The sequence below is a fragment of the Pogona vitticeps genome, chromosome 1, assembly GCF_051106095.1.
Source record: "Pogona vitticeps strain Pit_001003342236 chromosome 1, PviZW2.1, whole genome shotgun sequence".
Lineage (NCBI taxonomy): Eukaryota > Metazoa > Chordata > Lepidosauria > Squamata > Agamidae > Pogona > Pogona vitticeps.
The window spans coordinates 171,779,025-171,800,034 of NC_135783.1; the positions used below are offsets into that span (position 1 = coordinate 171,779,025).

The 21,010-nt window shown below is 39.0% G+C and overlaps 1 protein-coding gene across 11 annotated transcripts in view; it reads right to left on the reverse strand.

Annotated features, from left to right (window-relative positions):
- AGAP1 (ArfGAP with GTPase domain, ankyrin repeat and PH domain 1) overlaps positions 1 to 21,010 on the reverse strand; it is a 528,918-nt gene that overhangs the window by 399,471 nt on the left and 108,437 nt on the right. For all 11 annotated transcript variants that reach the window (XR_013537918.1, XM_072977375.2, XM_072977373.2 and 8 more), the window contains 2 exons: positions 19,043 to 19,184; positions 15,547 to 15,681 (listed from right to left, as the gene is read on the reverse strand). Coding sequence is in view for 10 of the 11 variants with exons in the window: in XM_072977375.2 (XP_072833476.1) it covers positions 15,547 to 15,681; positions 19,043 to 19,184 (277 nt within the window). In the remaining variant the exon portion in view is untranslated. The remainder of the gene's footprint in view (positions 1 to 15,546; positions 15,682 to 19,042; positions 19,185 to 21,010) is intronic.

Genomic DNA, 21,010 nt, shown 5'->3' on the forward strand with positions numbered 1-21,010 from the left:
TCTCCTGAAGGATACAAGATGGCTTACAGAAACAAAGGTGAAATAATAAATTATTACAATATTAAAAAAGAAAATACTAAAACTTATAAATAAGAGCAATATAGAATGCACAAGTAAAACAAAAGTATAGAATATCTCTTTAAAATCCCCTCAGTCAACCAGTCATTTAAAAGAAAGCCTTCCTGAAAAAAATGATCTTCATCTGCTTGCAGAAGTAGAGCAACAATCGGGCCCCACCTGGAGTTCCAGAGTCTGGGAGCAGAGGCAGAGAAGACCTTCTCCCATGTCTCCACCAAACATGCCTGTGAGGATGGTGGGGCCAAGAGAAAGGTGTCTCCTGATGATCTTAAAACCCAGGCAGGCTTATAGAGGTAGAGCCTTTTAGATAGCTTGGACCCAAGCTGTTTGGGGTGTTGTAGATTAAAACAAGCACTTTGAATTGTGCCTGGAAACGGATCAGCAGCCAGTGGAGCTGCTGCAACGGGGCAATTATGTGCTCCATGTAACCAGCCCCAGTCAACAATCTGGCTGCTGCATTTTGGACCCCCTGAAGTTTCCTGACACTTTGCATTGGCAGCCTGTGAAGGAAAGCAGGAGGCAAGTGAGCTGTCCTCACCCACAGAAACACCCAAAGAGGAAAAAGGAGCCTGCGGGGGTGAGATAGGAGAGATGAAAGACACCTTAGTAGAGGAGGAAAAGGGGGTAGAGTTTGCCTGGTGGAGGAAGGAGAAGGAAGAAAGGGGGAGGAGCTGAAACTCTCTATGCCGGAGGAGGATATAAAAGAAGGGGGAGAAAGGACGTTCAGGGGTAGATTAGAGAAGGAAAGAAAGGAGAGCAGTGTTGAGGCAGAGAAAGAGAAAAGCAAACTAGAATATGAGAAAGCACAGGCTCTTCTTAAAGATTTTCCTAATCTAAGAGTCGGAGGTTTACTACCTGACCCGGAGACAAAAGGAGAAGGAGAGACTGTCTTTGAAATGCAGGAATGGACAGTGATCGTCTTTCCTTGGGGGCAAGGACACGGGAGGAAAGTGATACGTCCAGACCCAATCTACAACACCCCACCGAAGGAGGGCGACTGGGCATATCACCCATACTGTGGAATGGTTTGTTGTGATGTGGAGTGCTCTCCTTCGCAAGATTACGGATCGCGAACGTTTCAGTCCAGCCCCACAGTAAATCACCTTCGTTTACAAGAACAATCAGTGTTGTCAAGTTATGGACGAGATACCTGGTCTGTCATGTTTTGATCCCGTCAGTGTCACAGTTGAGACACCACCAGTTAATAAAGTTGGAATTGAGAAAGATTTTAAAAGGTCTCAGTCCTTTCTCCTGCCAAAGCAGAGGAACTGCCGCAATTCTCCAAAGAACCCAGTCACACAGCCCTACATACAGCGCATTACAGTAATCAAGCCAAGAAGTAATTAGGGTATGTATCACAGTGGCCAGATCAGATCTCTCAAGAAATGGATTGTGTTCAGAAACAGATCATCAGCCAGTGGAGCTAGGGGGTTATGTGATCCCCGTAACCAGCCCAGATTAACAATCTGGCTGCAGCATTTTAGACTTGCTGAAGTTTCTGAACATCTTCTGAAGGCAGCCTTCCATAGAGCATGTTACTGTAATCCACCTGAGATGCAACTAAATAATGAGTCCCCATGGCCAGATCAGAGTTCTCAAGGACCAGGCGTAGCTGGTGCACTAGTTGTAACTATGTAAAGGCACTCCTGGCCACCACCAAAACCTGGGCATTCAGGCTCGAAGATGCATCCAGGAGGATATCCAAGCTGCACACTTGCATTTTCTGTGCTAGAGTGTAGTCCCATCCAGCTCAGGCTGTATTCCTGTTCCCTGATTTGCCTATTGACTGACAAGGGACACCTCTGTCTTGTCTGGATTAAGTTTCATCTTATTTACCCTCATCCAATCCATTTCTGACACCAGTCACTGATCTAGAACTGAAATGGAACTGAAACTACTGGGGGAGTGAATTATTGTGCAACAACTCCATCTCTCTTCAATATTTATTTTTTAAAAAGTCATTATTATCTCTCAGTGAAAAAGCCCAGCAAAGGGAAGCCATGAAATATATTTTATTTAAAAAAAGTATCTCCACGATCAGCACAGTCTACCAAGTGAACATGTTTTCAGTGGCAGACCTAAAAACTGACCATGACTATTCTACCACCCAGCTGTTATGGCTTATCCCTTTTATCATGCAAACCTCTTCTTGCAGTATACCGTATTTTTCGCACCATAAGACACTTTCCCCCCACAAAACAGGGGGGTGGAAAGTCTGTGCATCTTATGGAGCGAAAAAAACAGATTATATTTTCCTGTTTTCTTCTCCTAAAAAATGGGTGTGTCTTATGGAAAGGTGCGTCTTATGGAGCGAAAAATACGGTATGCGTATATGTGCATATATTCTGAGGTAATTTTCTCTGAGGCTTAGGACAGAGCTCCTCTTAGAAATTCTTTTTCTCCTTTTTCTTTTTCTCAGTTACTTCCAGAAACCCCTGTATAGGATGGCCAGAGCTAAAACTTGGTGAAATTTGGTAAACTGTGAACATCTGCTTCCCTATCTATAAGTAGAACTGAGAGATAAAGAGAGCTGGATTATGAAGTGCCTGCTACAATGACAGATACCCTGTTTCCCCGAAAATATGACCTAACCTGAAAATAAGCCTTAGCAGGATTTTACAGGATGCTCGTAATATAAGTCCTACCCCCCCAAAATAAGCCTCAGTTAAGTGAAACCCTGCCCTCCACAATTGTGCAGCAAACAGAAGAAGACGACACGACTGTAAAATAAAACATCCCCTGAAAACAACCCCTAATGCATTTTTGGAGCAAAAATTAATATAAGACCCTGTCTTATTTTCGGGGAAACACAATATCAATACAAAAATCTTACCAGTAATTATCAGCTGACACTGTCAAATTTCACCCCAATGCCACCATTTTATGAATGGCTTTACCCTTCACTGCCATTTTGTAATGTGTGGCTATCAATCATTTTCAGCTTTCTCCAGGAGGCCCAAGGATAGATAACTTTAAAAATCTTTAATTAGAGTATGGAGCTCAGGAGAGGTTTGATACCTGTAGAGCCCACAGGTTCTTTGAGTCCCATCATTTTTTACAATCCTGTACACATTGATATGTAACCAAGTGGTAATGAATACAGAGACACTGGCTTCAAATAACAAAAATATGTGTAGGATTATGCTGTTAGAGAAGAGGAATCAGGGATGATGAAGCTTAAATGAAGTGACTATAGATGGAGGCATAAATACAACGCATAATCCAAACTTTAAAAAAATTTAATCCCAATGAATTAGTGGGATTTATGTACATATTCACTCTGTACACAGTGATTAATCCAGCAAGTCTAGCTGGGAATACAAACGGGATCAAAGTCTCACATGCAAGATTTAACAAATGGATTAAAGGCAAAGAAGGTATGATATAGTACATAGACTTGACATCCTATTGTAACTTTTTCTACCTCGCTCTTGCCAATATCTGACTCTAACAAATACAAAAAAAAAAAAAAAAAAAAAACACCTCAACTCCCATGTGGCAAGACCTCCCTGAGGAGAAAACAATGAACTTGTGATCACAAAAGAGTTGTGCAATACATTGCACTCTTCAGACATCCCTCTGAGGGCCACCCACACACAGTGTCTTTCTCTTACCAATATCCTCTTCCCCTTGCAAATTTAGGCACTACCTCCTATGGTGTTGGACCTTCCACTATAGCTCTGTGGAATGGAAGACACAATGGGCTACAAGGCCAGAAAAGAAATAAATTTAAATGACCTCTTGCCCTCTCTCTGTATCAGTGGAAGTATTCTGTAAGTAAAATGTCTGCTTATAGAGTTAATAGATCCTATGAGCCCCATCCTGTACTTCCTCCTCCTCCTCCTCTTTGACCTATGTACAACAAGACACTGCTTTTGATGTTCTCTCTCATTTCACCTGCAGTGAGTAGCACAACTTCCCCCAACAGTCATTCTAAGGTGGTTTACTTCATGGGGGGGGGGGACACACACTCTGTAGCAGTTCTACCCAGTGCAGACATGGTCTCCCTATTTGAAGCGCTACATGTTCTCCATCTCTGCTTTGTTTTGAGGATGCCTCCCTCTTGCTTCTATTTCTAAGCTTCTTGATGCTGATATCATTAAGTGACACACAAGGCATAACTTCCCTTCCATCCCAACAGGTTATACAGCCTCCAGGTCCTGCTCCTACAATAGCACCCCAGTCATAGCTATATGAATCTTGTCTGCAACCCTGACAAAACAGGATCATCTGCCCAAAAGCTATTCTAATTTATGAGACAAAAAGAAGTACTCATTACTGGCAATTGCCTATATTTCATATTTAATGTGAGCTTAAATGCCAACCAATACAGGGCCACACATACTGGATCAAGAGGAATTATCAATGGTATAATTCCATTAGCTGCACAACCTATCACACAGGCACTTTCACTACTCACTCCTCCATTATGCTAGATCCTATGCTGTCTTGTCTGGACTCTTCTTGTACCTTCTCTGATAAAATGCACTGCATATAACCAGGTACCTTTAAGTCAAGATTGTAAAAGTGCCTTTCACTGATGCTACACTATATGCAGTGCAGAATCCTAATTAATCAAAACTACACACAGCTCACTAATGAGCAACCAGAAGAGCATGTCACTTCATATTCCTAGTTATGGCCAGAAGCACTCTACTGAAAATGACACAACTGCATACCACTGAATAAAATTATAGATGCTACAAGACCTGTTCCTTTGTACGGCACTTGATCACAGTATGCATCTAGTTTGAACTGTTCCCTTTTTTGTCTTTAACTGCTTTTTCCATAGATGTACACATAGAGTCAGTTTGTCCTTTGTTAATCAACAAGACAAGTTGTTCATCAGTTTGTTCACTCACTCATTCACTCACATTTTTTATTCCATCCATCTAGTGGCCAGGCCACTAAACATCATAAACATAAACATATAATAAAACAGCAATAATAATCTAATAAAACTTCACTCCAAGAGAATGCATATCGGAACAAACACGAGATGGTACAGTCTGCAATTTTTTTAAGCAGCAATTAAAATGTGGTTAAATATGGTTTATAAACTGTGAATTTTTTTCAGACTCACCTCTCTCTCTCTCTCTCTCTCTCTCTCTCTCTCTCTCTCTTGTGTGTGTGTGTGTGTGTGTGTGTGTGTGTGTGTGTGTGTGTGTGTGTGTGTGTACTCACACACATATGTGATGATTATGTATTTATCCTTTTGATTTTAGTATGCAGTTAGTTTTATGTACTATTTGCAAAGGTATATGGCTAATGCAAATAACAACTACCACTACTACCACCACCACTACCACGTTAACCCCAGAAAAAACAAAAAAAAATGTGTTTTTTTTTTTACTGTGGAGAGGGGTTTAGATTTTAGTAAGGTTTGAACTGAAGTTGGCCAGCCGCCACTCTTCCATTGCTCTACCATACAGCGTTTAGGTAGATGGTGATCAGACATATCCATCACCCTCTTGTAGTAGGAGAATATAGCTAGAGTTGCCCTGGCTTTAATGGACACCATGCCTGTCTCTGTTCTAAGAAAAGCTGCTGGAGTCCCCTGAGGAGTCGTGAGGCTGTGTCTCAGAAACTTGTTCTGTCTTACTTCAAGATGGTGTAGGTTGTTCTGATTCTTACCCTAGATCTCAATTCCATAAAGCATTTGAGAGATCATCCGCCCTGAAAAGACTTTTAAAGCTGGGGTTACTAGGTTACCACCTTTAGAATGGAAAAATATGGCCAAAGCATGGCTAGATTTCTGAACCAATATTTTGGTGCTCTGTATCTGGTATTTCCAGCAGTTTTTCTCATTGAAATGCACTTCTAGGTACTCAAAGGACTGGACTTGTTCTATTTTATTTTTGCCTATAGTCCAGCTGAATTTGGGGGAATGCTTTCCAAAAATCATCACTTTAGATTGTGTGTAATTTATTTTTAGTTGCTCTAGGTGGCTGAACTCTTGGAGTTTATTTAAGCTTCTCTTTAGTCCTTTTTTGTTCATAGAAAGTAATACAATGTCATCAACATACATAAGACTTGCAATCTTGTAATTGCCAATTGAGGGGGGGAAATGGTCTCGATAGTTTAAAGCTGTTACATTATTAACATAAAAGTTAAAGAGTAGGGGTGCAAGTAAGCACCCTTGTTTTACCCCTTTGTTAGTATGAATTTCCTCTATCAGCCTTCAGTCTGTGCTAATCCTTACCCTCAACATTGTGTTGGAACATAGTTCCTGTATTACGGTTAGGAGTCTCTGATCGATGTTGGTCTCTGCAGTCTTATCCCACAGGTGATTTCTGGTGATTGTGTCAAATGCAGATGAAAAGTCAATAAAAGCTGTGAACAGCTATTTGAATGGCCTGGTGGTATATATGCGTACAAGATAATGTAGCACATAGATTTGATCTACTGTGCTATGGCCTTTCCTAAAACCTGCTTGTTCCTGGTGAAAGATATTATTTTTCTCCATCCATTTAGCCAGCTTCTGGAAAAGAAGGCGGGTATAGAGCTTGGAACTAATATCCAATATGCTGACTGGGTGACAGTTCTGGGTGATGGATTTATCGCCTTTTTTATAAATTGGAAAGGTTATGCTCTGCCTTCACCCCTCAGGGAAAATTCCTGTAGTGTTAATGTGAGAGAAGAATTGTGCTAGAACTGGGGCCCACTATTCCGGGTTGTTCTTATATACCTCTGGCGAGATCATATCCTCGCCAGGTGCTTTGTTTGTTGCTAGAGCATTAATAAGTTTGCACACTTCCTGTTTTTTTTAACTATTTTCAATAGTGATGCAGATTTTGGGCCAAAAACAGTGAGAACCCACCAGATCCTACTAATTTCCAGACCTGAATGGGGGCCATTCAGGTGTGGAAATTAATAAGATTTGTGGGGTTCTCTCTCTCTCTCTCTCTCTCTCTCTCTTTTTTTTTTTTTTTTGGCCCAAAATCTGCATCACTATTGAAAATAGTTCAATAGTGGTGGCACCAGGCATTTGCCGTGATGCAGACATTTGATGCAGGATTGGGACCTATTTCTTCTTCTTCTTCTTCTTCTTCTTCTTCTTCTTCTTCTTCTTCTTCTTCTTCTTCTTCTTCTTCTTCTTCTTCTTCTTCTTCTTCTTCTTCTTCTTCTTCTTCTACCACTACAACCACTACAACCACTACAACCACCACTACCACTACCACTACCACTACCACTACCACTACCACTACCACTACTAAGAGTACTACAGTAACAGTTCTAAACATTTACCTGATTATTAATCTCAACCGAAGTAAACAAGCAGAAGCAATGAGAGTTACAAATGTTGACTTAGCAAATCCCATTCATTCAATGGGTCTGTACTAGCTGGCATTTACAAATGGATTTAGCCTGCACGGAAGCAGAGCTACAAACGTTGATTCCAATTGAGAATAATGTTTGCCGGAATGCCAAGAGAATATTACAACTAATGTCTTCTCACGCTCAGAGGAAAAAAGCTCAAATCATCCCTCCAAGCCTGCCTCCTAGCCATTCGCATATACCGCTGCTAGCGCTCTCAACTTTTTTCCATTTCTGCTGTAAACTGTGGAATCTCTCTTTCCCATGTTCAGGAAGATGATGCACTATATATCTTCCAGCAGTACAAACCTGTTACCCAGCATTCCTTGAGAAACTATATTAGACACACACACATAGCAGCATGCCAGACTTTGGGGAGCTAAGGGGGCCCAAACTATCACTAGAGCAACAAAAGTAAGAGCAAGGACAAAAGAGATAGACAGCGCAACTGCCAGATGGATTTGCAGCTGGCTGACCAACCACACTCAACGTGTGGTCCTCACTTGAACCAGATCTATGTGGAAGGAAGTGTGCAGTGGGGTCCGTCAAAGTTCTGTCTTGGGCTCAGTGCTCTTCAAACTAATTATAAATGACCTGGATGAGGGGCTTGAAGGAGCACTCATCAAATTTGCTGATGACACAAAGCTGGGGGGAATTGCTTATACTTTGGAAGATAGACTCAAGATTCAGAAAGATCTAGACAGCCTTCAACATTGGGCCCTATCCAATCAGATGCAGTTCAGTGGTGGGAAAAGTAAGGTCAGGAAAAAACCAGATGCACAGGTACAGGATAGGTGGTACCTGGCTCGACAGTAGTACCTGCGAGAGGGATTTAGGTGTCCTGGTGGACCATCTCCTAAGGATGAGTCAGCAGTGTGCTGCAGCTGCCAAGAAAGCCAACACAGTCCTAGGTTGTATCAACAGAGGGATAGCATCAAGATCACAGGAAGTACCACTCCATACTGCGCTGGTGAGGCCACACTTGGAGTGCTGTGTCCAGTTCTGGTCACCACAATACAAAAAAGACGCTGAGGCCCTGGAAGGGTTCAGAGAAGAGCAACAAGAACTGGAGGCTAAATCCTATGAAGAATAACTTAAACAACTAGGTATGTTTGGCTTAACAAAGAGAAGACTGAAGGGAGACATGATAAGAGTCTTCTAATATCTGAAGGGTTGCCACAGGGAAGAGGGCATCGATTTATTCTCTATTGTGCCTGAGGGTAGGACAAGAACCAATGGGTGGAAACTCGTCAGAGGGAGATCCCACCTGGAAATAAGGAGGCATTTCCTGGCAGTGAGAACCATTAAGCAGTGGGACAGCTTGCCTCCCGAAGTTGTGGGTGCCCCATTGCTGGAGGATTTCAAGAAAGGATTGGACAGCCATCTGTCCAGGATGGTATGAGGTCCTGGGTGGTATGAGCTCTCCTGCCTTGGGTGGGGGGTTGGTCCCTTCCAACCTTACGACAGTTCTATGATTCTATGATCCTATGAATACAAGTACATGGATGGAGGAATTGAGCAGGGGACAGGACCATGTCATTCTCCCACCGACACCAGAGGAAGTGTGACAAAACATAATTGAAGTTAGTAAAAAAGAACTGAGGTACAATCAGAATTTTAAGAAAAACTCTCTGTATATGCCCTGATAAAGAGATATAGCAAGCAAACTGGTATTTGTCCCACTGTTTGTGCCATGATTCTCATTGTTCCTTTCAATATTTATTCCACTGACTAGACAATGTTAGGGCTAATCAAAACTAGATTCATTTTTTTTTTGGATTGATAACATGGTGACATGCTCTGGGAACTTGTCACTTGTCATAGTGCCTCTCCCCCAAAATACCTACCCAGCCAACCCATTCATCTTAGGACTCATTACTGAGGGTACCGAACCTCAGGGAAGTAAAGGAAACCATAACTAGGAATCAGGCATTTTTAATTAGTGGCACCCTCCTTATGGAACAAACTTCCATTGGATATTAGACAGGCCTCCTCCCTACGATCTTTCAGAAGATTACTAAAGATGGAATTGTTTAGGGAGGCCTATGGCAACACTCAGTGTTAATTCTTCATGACCCCTATGTGTGGTCTAGATCAGTCGTTCTTAACCTTTGTTACTCGGATGTTTTTGAACTGCAACTCCCAGAAACCCCAGCCAGCACAGTTGGTGGTGAAGGCTTCTGGGAGTTGCAGTCCAAAACTCCTGAGTAACCCAAGGTTAAGAACCAGTGGTCTAGATTTGAAAGCATTTTATTATTTGCTATTTATTATTTAGTATATACTGTATTGCTTATTTGCTTATTCTGTTATGGCTGTGTGATTTGATTTGAGTTATTAATGTCAGGAGTCAGCTGTGGGCTGCCGTTTTTGTTTTTGTTAATATTGACTGATTAGGCCACTAAGTATTTCCTCTAATTATTTTTAATTTGGTTGTATAGTTTATTTTATGTTATGTAAACTGCCCCAGGTAGCAATTTGAATGGGTTATAAGCTTTATGGATAAATAAATAAATAAATAATTTGCTTGGCCGGCATGGCTTGTTTTTTATTTTTATTTTGTAGCATTTCTACTTGCATAGTTGTGTCTTGCTTTTGGCTTATGTGATTGCTTCTATCACTCTTTTACGAGCACAGTTGGGAGGGTTCAAATGACATTACTGAAGAGGCAAAGAGTGGTGTTTGGTGTGGATGTGAACTCCAGTCGTTTTCTTTGCTTTCTACTCTCACTAGTAAGAACTACAACTGCAATGCACTGTATATGGTATTGGGGCGGGGGAATCTCCTGATTTAGCTGAAGGATCAGCACTAAATAACACTAATTCAAATGTTTTTCATGTCTTGTCAGCTCAGCACTATTTCACTTACTAAACATTTAAGAAAAAAGTGGTGGGGTGAATACCAGAAAAATGGTAATGGGATGATGATGATGATGATGATGATGATGATGATGATGATGATGATGATGATGATGATGATAATAATAATAATAATAATAATAATAATAATAATAATAATAATAATAATAATAATAATAATAATAATAATAATAATAATAATAATAATAATAATAATAATAATAGAGAAGAGTAAGGAAGAATGGGACTACACAGGTATGGGCACTTGAAATGCACCTTTCCAGGATAATTAAACGTTTCTATGTCAACCACAATAGCAATTTAAATGCCAGGATGCAGTCAGAGAACTGCACACCAAGAAAAAAAATCTCTGTGAACACATCCTGAGTTTTAGTTTCATTTCTAAAGTGAGTATCTGCTCATTAGTGATTAGAACCCACATATTTTCATTTTGCTATAATCTAATATTATTAATATACTCTTTGAATCAGAATGGCCAGGATATGGAAAAACTGTTTTTGTTTTATATTCTGCCTAAACCCCTCCTGCATTGTTTTCCACATACAGTAGTTTTACCACTTTTGTTTTAAATTCATTCGGTTAGCAGGCCTCATACAGAAAAATGCAGCCGGTCTCTAAATCATTTCTAAGACATCAGTAATAGGCCATAGAATCACATACTGCCAATCTCTTGTACTGTATACACATTTATCTTGTTGACTTTAATCAGAACTAGGTCCTTTTTAATGCTGACTATCAGGCCACCATAAATCGGAAGCAACTTGATGGCACATAACACACATGGTTTTCATTAAGACCACGTAACCAAAATTTATATGGGTCATGTTCATTCTGCACTAGACAACAATTCAAGCACAGTTTGCCACTGCCTTTGCTACAACTGCAATCTCTAGTGTCTTGTAAATATGTCTCATGTTTTCACATCACAAATTCAAGTTCAGTTTCAGAAGCACAATCGTTTCAACTCTCATTACCATGACATGGCTATAGACATGCTGCCTTTAGTCATTTGACTAATTATATCACATAGCATTACAAACTGAATAAACGAGGTGACAGCAATATGGGTTAACAAATTATGTTTATTTCCCACTTCTTCTGTTCCTTCATAAAACTGAAATTGTAAAGTTGCTAAAATATTCTAACACTAAATACTGCTTTATATGCATTCTTTTTAACACCAATCAAAATTTAACAAAGCACACAGGGTCAACACAAGTAATACAGCAATATTCTTCTCTACCAGCAAACATGTTGACAGTTACATGAAAGGAATGATACTGGTCATATGGAACAAATGACAAAATGACAACAGGCTCAGGGAACATAATCAAGAACAATTCTTCCGCACCAATGGCACATCACACTAATTTTAAGACGATGAAATCGTAAGTGAAATATTCTAGGGCAGAGCACAGTATACTACACTCTTCTATCAAAATAATTAGCTATTTTCAGGTCTTGATAAAATCTATTTTGATAACCACTCTGTATTACCCAGCTGCAGACACTGAACACATACTACAATTTATTCCCAGTCATTCTGAGCACTAAAGTATTCTCACACGGTATGAGACACAAGAGCCAAAGAGTAAACTTGATGGATCAAACCAAGGGCCACTCTAGTCCACCATCCTGTACTCACTGTGGACAATGAGATGCTGATGAAAAGCCCACAAGTAAATATGAACAAGTGCCAACCCTAGCACGCTCTCCATTGTCCTCTCTACGGAGTGTACTATCCAGAAATCACCATATCCCATGGGCTTTCCTCATTTCACAAGGACGGTCCCACACACAGTGCCCAAAAGCTTCTAATATTAATAAAAGAATATTCATACATAGTCTTCCTGATCAAATGTCTCTGGCAGGTACATTTTTTCACAGCCCTTTTACTTCTTTGACCATCTATCACAGGGTGAGGGGCTATTTATATCCCATCTCCACTGGACAATCAATTTTCCGCTAATTTCATGGTGGTGATTCAACTCAGACCTACCACTCTCAGCTCTTACCAGATTTACCCAAAGGTTCAGTTTTAAAGCTGTTGTGTCACCTTGTGCCAGCTATCTATATTGGTTCAATTGGAGCCTGCCCCTTTTGTAGAAGCAGACAATTGCACCAAATTAAAGTCAAATTAATGTTTTTACCTGATGTTGCACTAGTCATGAAATGGTGGTGCTTAGCCTGAAAAAGTGGGACTCCTCCACGAAAGCTTGCATTTTTTATATTTTTTATTGATCCTATAAAAGATATCACCCACTTTTACATTTTTCTATAAGCATGTTTCTACTGAAATGTAAAGCATCAACCAAGATGATTCACTGCTAACAAATAAGGGCTTCAAGACCTGTGAATAAGGTTCAAAAATTTAGACTGGAAAAACAAAAATGTGCTCCCTGCAGACATAATAATCATGTCAGAAACTGCACATGAAAAAATAGTTAGCATGCATTAGAGAGAAACTTCCACAAGAGGGAGCCAAAAGACCCATTTCATTCAAATCACTGTTGTAAAAATTGAACTGATAACAATTGCTTACCCAAAAAATATTTACAGAACTGCTGATAATCAAGTATACTGTTCTACATTTTAAAGTCCCACTCATCAACTCCAAAGTATATGCCTTCTTTTCTGCATTATTGCTATAAAATGCTTCCCCAAATTATACTTGTAATATCTAACACCACTTGCCTGGATCAGTGTTGGGGTGAATGCATTGCTTTTTATGTATAACACACTATTTCAGCTTCTCTGTGCCATTTTTCTATGCCTATTCATGCTATGTATTACTGTATCCATGTTATCTAGGACTTTGGGGATGTAAAATGCTGTCAATTATTTGCACAATACCTTTGCCTCATTCCTAAATAACGACTTTACAGCGTGTGACTGTGTTCTGTGCAATCAAACTGGAACCAAATTATAGTGACACTAATAGGGTTTTCAAGGTAAGTGGGACATTGAAGGAGCAGTTTTACCAGTTCTACTCCCCCAGTGAGTTTCCATGGCTAAGTGGGCATTTGAACCCTGTTCTCCAGAGTCTGTCATTCTATCCACTACACCACACTGGGAATTCCTGGTGTGCAACTAGATGGCCATATCATCCCAGCCTAGATTGGTTTTTATCATGCTAAACAGGGCCACTTTGAAGTCTGGTATACCCATGCAAGGATCAACCACACTACACCTCAAGTGATCCTGGTTAACACAATCAAAATATCCTTTCCTCTTGCAGGGAAAGATTTCCCAATACTGTTAAGCAGCTGGGTGACTGCCCCTTGGTGAAGCGACTCAGCGGTCTTGAGAAATGGAAAACTTCCTTTCCGCTCAGCTTTTGGAGGGCAAAGGAGAGGAAGTTTTGTTTAATTGTTGTTTTTTAATTGCTGTTAACGTATCAGAGATGCTTTGAAAGGGTTTTTTCCCCCAATACCCTGTTGAAGCATCAATGATGTACTATTGCCAATCAGCAACAATTAAAAAGAAATGGAAAACATTGTTACCCTTCTTCTCCAAATGGGAGTGGAACAGAAGCTTCCAATTTCTCAAAATTGTTAAGCAGCTTTAGCCAGCTAGTTTCTTTGGTTCAAACCCAGCAATCGCACATGCTGGAACCAAACCAAAACAGTGATCCTACCCACCCCAAAACAAACCAACAAACCAATAGCCCCTGACAAGGACATAAAAAGAGCTGTGAGGAGGCGTCAACCAGAGGCGGTCTGGTTTGCAATGGCATGTACATTATGTGGAATCAGCCCATCCCCAACCCAAACTAAACCATGGGATAAGTGCCCATATGATCACACTCTTAAAATTCAATTTGTCAAAGTTCAAGGGGCCCTATCTACCAAAACATGAAAGTAGCATCCTGATGGTGCTACCCTGAATCAGGCTAACTGGAGGTAGAAAAAGATAGCTAAGTAGTAAATATGCTCAGCATATATGAAAGTGGAATTTGTAAGATAAAGTATTTCAAGAATATCAAAATCCAAAACAGTAAAATAGTATTTCCATCCGGATGAAAGTTTGCAGTGTTATGTTGAAGCTTTTCAGTTACACAGAACTCTTAAACTGAATTAAATTAAAAATGGGATAGCATGTTTCTGGTAAACAGCAATGTTTAACTCTGCAGTCAAATTTAAGGTGACAGAAACATTCCTGCAGAACACAAGAACAATGTCATTTGAAAAAAATAAACATTTATTGTGTGGCATTCTTCAAACCTGTTTACATGAAATAAAAATGCAAAAGCATGATCTAATTGTTAAAACAATTGCACAAATATACTTCTAATAATAAGCTAATATTAGTTGGAAAAAGCAGATTCCGAAGATAGCACTCTGCAAAACAATAATGTGCTGTCATGTCAGTTCCAACATATAGTGACCCTTCCCTAAATTTTAGGTATACAGCATGCTTAGTTTGACACCAATCTCTTTATCCACTCCATGCTCTCTCTCTGGAAATGCTGGCAGTGCAGATCTCTGTGTCTAGTTCACAGCCACTGCACCTACCTTCAAAATGAAGCAGCTGATCATTCCACCAGCAGCTGCTGATTTGAAGCTAACTTTACCCAAGACATACGAACAATTAGTTGCTTTCCAGATTTTATTGACAGATAAGGACCATAACACGAGAAAGCTTTTCTTGCTTTTCCTGTGGGTGGGTAATGCTTGTGCATGCGTCCCCCTACACCAAGAGCAAGTTCTACTGAACTTGTATCTCAAACAAAGTACACAGGAACTGGCTCCTAAAAACTATGTGTAGGAGTGGATGGAATAGGAACTGCAGGCTGCTCCTACTTACTACATATACAGATTATTATGGTGCCCATTAGGTTCCAGAGATAACTAGCTCAGTGGTTTAGGCATTTGGCTGTGAAGCCAGGGGTTTAGGTGTTTGGTTAAAATGTGTCTCCTTGACACCAGCTAGACTCAGTGATCCCTAGGGTCACTTCCAGCCCTTCAGTTCTAAGATGATGATGAACCAGTATATTGATTGATTGATTGATTGATTGATTGATTGATTGATTGATTGATTGATTGATTGATTTGATTTGATTTGATTTGATTTGATTTGTATCCCGCCCATCTGGTCTATGCGACCACTTTGCAGCTATGCAATATAAGAAAATCAGCAATGGAAGCAAACACAGTTCTACTATTTGATTCAATACTTTTTAAAGATACTGTTTACTAGTTAATTCAAAAAACTGCTGCAGATAAAACTTTGATTAAACACTCCCAATTATTGTGCAGAAAAATATTATCTTTACCATCCTGAAAGACTCTTTCCACATTCAGCCCATAGGTAGCGCAGGTTTCATAGTAGGTGCATCTTTTCAAATCATTTGAAAGCTTCCGTGCTCTGGCATCATCTATTGCCCGTGGGTTACTGGAACTTATAGCATCTGTAAAGGAAACAGAAATATTTTTCTTTTAAAAAAATGCTTAAACCTAAGAAGAATTTCTGAATTAATTTCTCAATTAAAGACATCTTTTCTCTACAAAAGTTTTTAAAATGTCAGCAAGTCAGAATCCTTACATTTGAAACAGGCAATAACCTGAGTGTCTGCATCCACCAAGTTTAGTATCTTGCCCCCTCTATAGCTGTGATTTTCCAGATACCTTTAGTACAAAAAATATAGGATGATAAAATCCCAAAACAACGCAGGTTGCGCGTTACCCACTCGCGCTCTAGAAACAGCATTCTGGTTGTCTGAAGTATGTTGATACAGTTCTTAATTACTCTGCTGTGGTTTATTTTAAATATTTCATACCTTGGATTTCCATTGAGTTAAGATAAAGGATTGTTAAACACGCCCTGGAAAGGCAGAACTTACTGTCTGCTTCATAAATTCTTCAAATTACTCTTACATCTTGATTCTTTTTTCTTTTTGAGAATGCTATTACACTTTATTCTTATTATTTTATCATTTTTGTCTTTTATGCTTGTTTGTATGTTCTTGCATAAGATGACAAATACTATTTTATGATTTGTTTAATCTATGTTCTTACGTATAGCCTGAGCTACAAGGTAATAAAGTATCTGTATTTGTTTTGAAATGTATGTGCACTCAAAAGATTTCCAAAAATCTCAGATTGCAGAGAGTATTAAAAAGAATCCAAATGTCAAATAACTGCCTAAAAGAATGATCTATATGAATGGTCAAAAACAGAACAGAAGGCAAGATGGGTTTTTTTAGAGAAGTCCCATCTACCACACAACTAAACTGATCCACCCTCTTAAGGCATCTTGGCCAACTATATCAAGGCAAATCCACAACCAACAATCAGGTGAAAGAAGGAGAATGTACAGACTGACTGTTTAACAGTCAAATAATGGGAGGATTAACAAAAAAAGCCAGCTGGGGCTTGGAATAATAAAGAAGTTAAAAAGGGCTAGGATATGAGAGAAACTAGACAGGGTTTGCCTTAAGAAACAGCTGACTAAGACTGAGCTTTAAGAGTTTTGGTCAGATATTGCTAACCTCTTCATTTCACTCAAACTGAAGAAAGGTCCAGGACTGCCTTTATATAAATTAGTAAAAGCAACCAGCCTTTTTAGGGACACTACCTTTTCTGTTGTCTCCTATGAGACACTGTTCTGAAATAAATACTATGCCTTTAAATACAGTAATCACCACAATTCATCCGTCATTTGAGTGTTCTGAAAATAAACCTATGTTTCAGTTTCAGAACCTGCCTTAATTTATATTTATTGGTCAGTTTATGTATTTATTGGTCAGTAGTTTAAAGAAATGCAATAAATAATAAACATCACCTGCTCTGATTGAAATACTGTCCTATCAACAATATAAACCATTATTTACTACATAAAATGCATGGAATGTATGTTTTCTATCACTCCTTGCCCTGGTTTGAAAATTAATTCATTAACATTAAGTGTTAATTTGTTGTCATTAACACTAGAAATGGACGCATGATTAAGTCAATGAATGTGCACTATTTAAACTTTAAGTTTTAAAAGAAATGGGGGAGGGGGAAGAAGGTTCAGAGTTCCTTTACTGACCCCTAATAGCATATTCTTCATTTGCTCCTTCAGTAATGAACTCCTTATTGTTTTAACTCTGCCCTCCTCAATGAAACACTGTTTTCAAACAGCTCAGAAATCCCAAAATGAATATGCTATGCTGGGGATGATATAACTAACATGTCCAGAAACTTGAGGATGTAATAGATTGCATTCTAGAAACCGGACATCCTAGACTAGACGAAGATACATTTACACTCTACCTACAGTGTATGCAATGTTAAAAATCAGTAACTTTTTATGTACTTTCAACAGACTTCCTTCCACACAATTAAAAGGAAACAAAGTGAATGAACACTGGCAAAATTCTCAACACTTGCTCCTGTGCAGCTATTTTAGGTCACAGGAACCTTTTCCTAAAACATGCATCACTCTCCCTTGATGGTTATATCTGAAAACTACTTCTTCCAACCTTACATTGATAATTCGGTTTTAAAATACGATTAGAAGTCTGAAATTTTTTTAGCCTTTTTGGTAGACTACTAATCTGAATGGCAATATTTTGAACAAACAACAAAAAATGAATTGTCTCCATTCTGTTATTTTTCTAAAATACTGAGGATATGTGCAGCCAATTCTTTCAGAATGATGATTTAATCGCATCATCTTGAAGGTGAGCAAAAATTACTCCACTCACACCAAGAGTCATTTTCTTGTCCTCTGCACACCATCCAGAGGATCAGGGTACCCTCCAGAGCCTTTACAGCAGGTGTGGGTAAATTTGGCAGGTCCATACCACCCTCACTGGACCCACATTTATGCATGACCTGCCACCACTAAAATTCATCTGCAAGTTGTATCACCAGACTGTATCAGGGCCACATATTGGTCACTCCTTTTCATGGTTTTTGCAGGGAGAGACTCAGTAAGAGAAGACTCGGCAAAAGAAAATTCATAGCCAACGTTCTTTCCAATGGCACAACAGGAATTTTGAACAGATGGTCTAACTGGAACTTTTGTCAGAGGAGAGGCAAGATCTGTTCTCGATCATCCCAGAGTGCAGGACATGCAACAATGGGCTCAAGTTAAAGGAAGCCAGATTTCGGTTGAATACCTGTAAACTCGTACGACGTCGCTGGAACCAGTCGTATTGGCTCTTACCTTTCCATTGGACTATTTCAGCGACATGGAGAGGGGGGATTTACTGCTTGGGTAACAGCCTATCCTCCATATTATTTTACCCAGGCTTTGGGCTCTGGAGAGGACACTCCAGCTCCTCCATACAGAGCACATTACCATAGTCTCTTGAGACTGAAGTCTGCCTAATCTAATCATAGGTACTTTTATGTAAGCAGCTGATGCTAGTCTTTGCAGTGAAATCTGCAAGACTTATAGCAATCAGATATCTTTGGTGTATATCTGAAGTTCAGAAAAGAAAAATCAACAGAGTTTTCTTAAAACCACCTATGTAAAGAAAAAACTGGAGCCAATGAAAGCATGAAAAAGGAACCTCTGGAACAGATACTCTTATTAGGCCATGAAGATTCTCCATTCACCTCTAAGTTGTATATTTTGCAGGCAACTTCATAAACCATCACACAAAACTGAACATTACATTTTACACTTTACTTGATAAGCTACTGCCTGAAATTACGTATAACTTTGTGAACTACATGCATATATATAAAATTCAGGACCCAGGCTGAAAAAGGTTTTAAACAAGGCAAAATTAAATAGGTTTTGAAGAAAAAGTGTACCACTCAAGAGGTTTCACCTACCCTGAGTTCCCACCAGTACCATTGGGATTTCATTCGTGTTGCGATAGTTTGTCATACGGCTATAGTAGTGGTACACAGTCTGGAAGCTAATTTCATCTTCAAGACTGAAGACAAATATAACAGCATCCACCCACATTGCAAACTGCAAACAAACAAATAAAAAAAACATATATAAATACCCAGGAAACTAAAATCTTGCCACCTTGAGAAGTATGATCTCAGGCATATACTTGTAAGTTGGCATTACAATCTCAATAGAAAGTTAAATACTGTCCTGAACATTTCTATTTATCACAGAACATCTGTGCAAACTGATGCACTTGAGGTCTGAGAACTAAAAATGGTATATTCTTTACATGGCATAATATGCTTTATAATTACCTGAAATTGTATCTTTAACAAATGCTGTTTCCATTTTGCTACTTCCAGAAAAATTATCATATTGGTGTGATGGAATTATAGTTATAAAGGTATGAATTACTGTATACATCAGAAACAGTTCAATGAACTGTAAAGAGCATACTTAAAAGAGTATCTGAACATAAATTTTAAAATAAATATTCATAACATGCACAAATAAAGAACAATAAATAAAAAAGTTTATTGTGATAGAAGTACCATCTGTGATGGAATTATACACTTCAAATAGGAATGCACAAGAATTATATTGCATTATTTAAACACAGGGAAATGTGCTGCTTCATAACATTTGCTACATTAACTACTCTATTTGAAGCAGGTACCATTTACAGATATTTAGGGTGCAGTTAAGTGTTTTGGAGAAGAGAAAACGCATTTGTGTCACATGATTCATGTGTTTATTAGAAACATTTTAAACAGTTGTGCTTGTTTGCAGGTAACTGAAGATTTTTTAAATACATAAACAATAAAGGAAATATAAACATTTCCATATCTTTATCACATTTCCACAGAATATTTATATCACAAATATCTTCATAATCAACAAAACTGTGAAATGCCTTTTCCCTGCAAAACAAATTAGAATGAAGCTTCCAACTGCCATGTCTGCATCTTGGCTTTTCAATCCCATTGCTTCCTGAACGACATGCTAATTGAGCAACATGTATATGGTAGATGGCTGAACATCCAGTGTGTGTTTTTGGCTATTCAATAACCTAGTTGATCAATTTCTGATACTGTAATAAGCAGGACCAGGCCAGCCATTAGCCAAACTGAGGTAGCTGATTCAGACAGTGCAGTACTGGCAATAGCTACAAAAACACAATCACCACTATTGGCTCCAAGTGGCTTAAGCCACCTGTCATCACCATTAACCTCCTTCTCTCCACCACTGCCTTTTGCTTATTCCAGCCAACCTTTTGACAGCTATGTTAAAACTGCTTTTGCAAAAAGAATATATTATTACATTTATAAAAACACTTTCTTACAATGAAATGTGATGTAAAAAGCAGAGATGAATTGCCCAGTGTTAATGAACACACACACAACACACACACACACACACACACACACACACACACACACACACACACACACACACACACACTTGTATTCCTCGTCAAGTGCCAAATCCCACCACCGGCTAATGACAAGGAATAGAAATGGAACTAGTTAACTCAAGGCAATTGACTGCTGTGATATATGCTGCTGCACTTAATGCTAGCATAAATAACCAAGAGGAGTCTGGCCGCTCATTAAAATGCCAATTCAGTTGTGCCCTATAGGAATGCACACTAAGAACTTTAAACTGGTACATTATATTTACACTGATCCAAGAATTTAAAACATTCATTTTGTGTTCACTTTTTCACAGAACGGAAGCATGCACATTTTTCTGCTTTTTTTGGTTGGCCTAATAAATGTATCATCTCATTATGTATTTCCAACCATGCTTTGGGCACCTATAACCACTAACATATGCAGAGACATCATTCCCTCAATAGTAGCATACATTACTTAACACAACTTATAAAAACTGCCTGAACA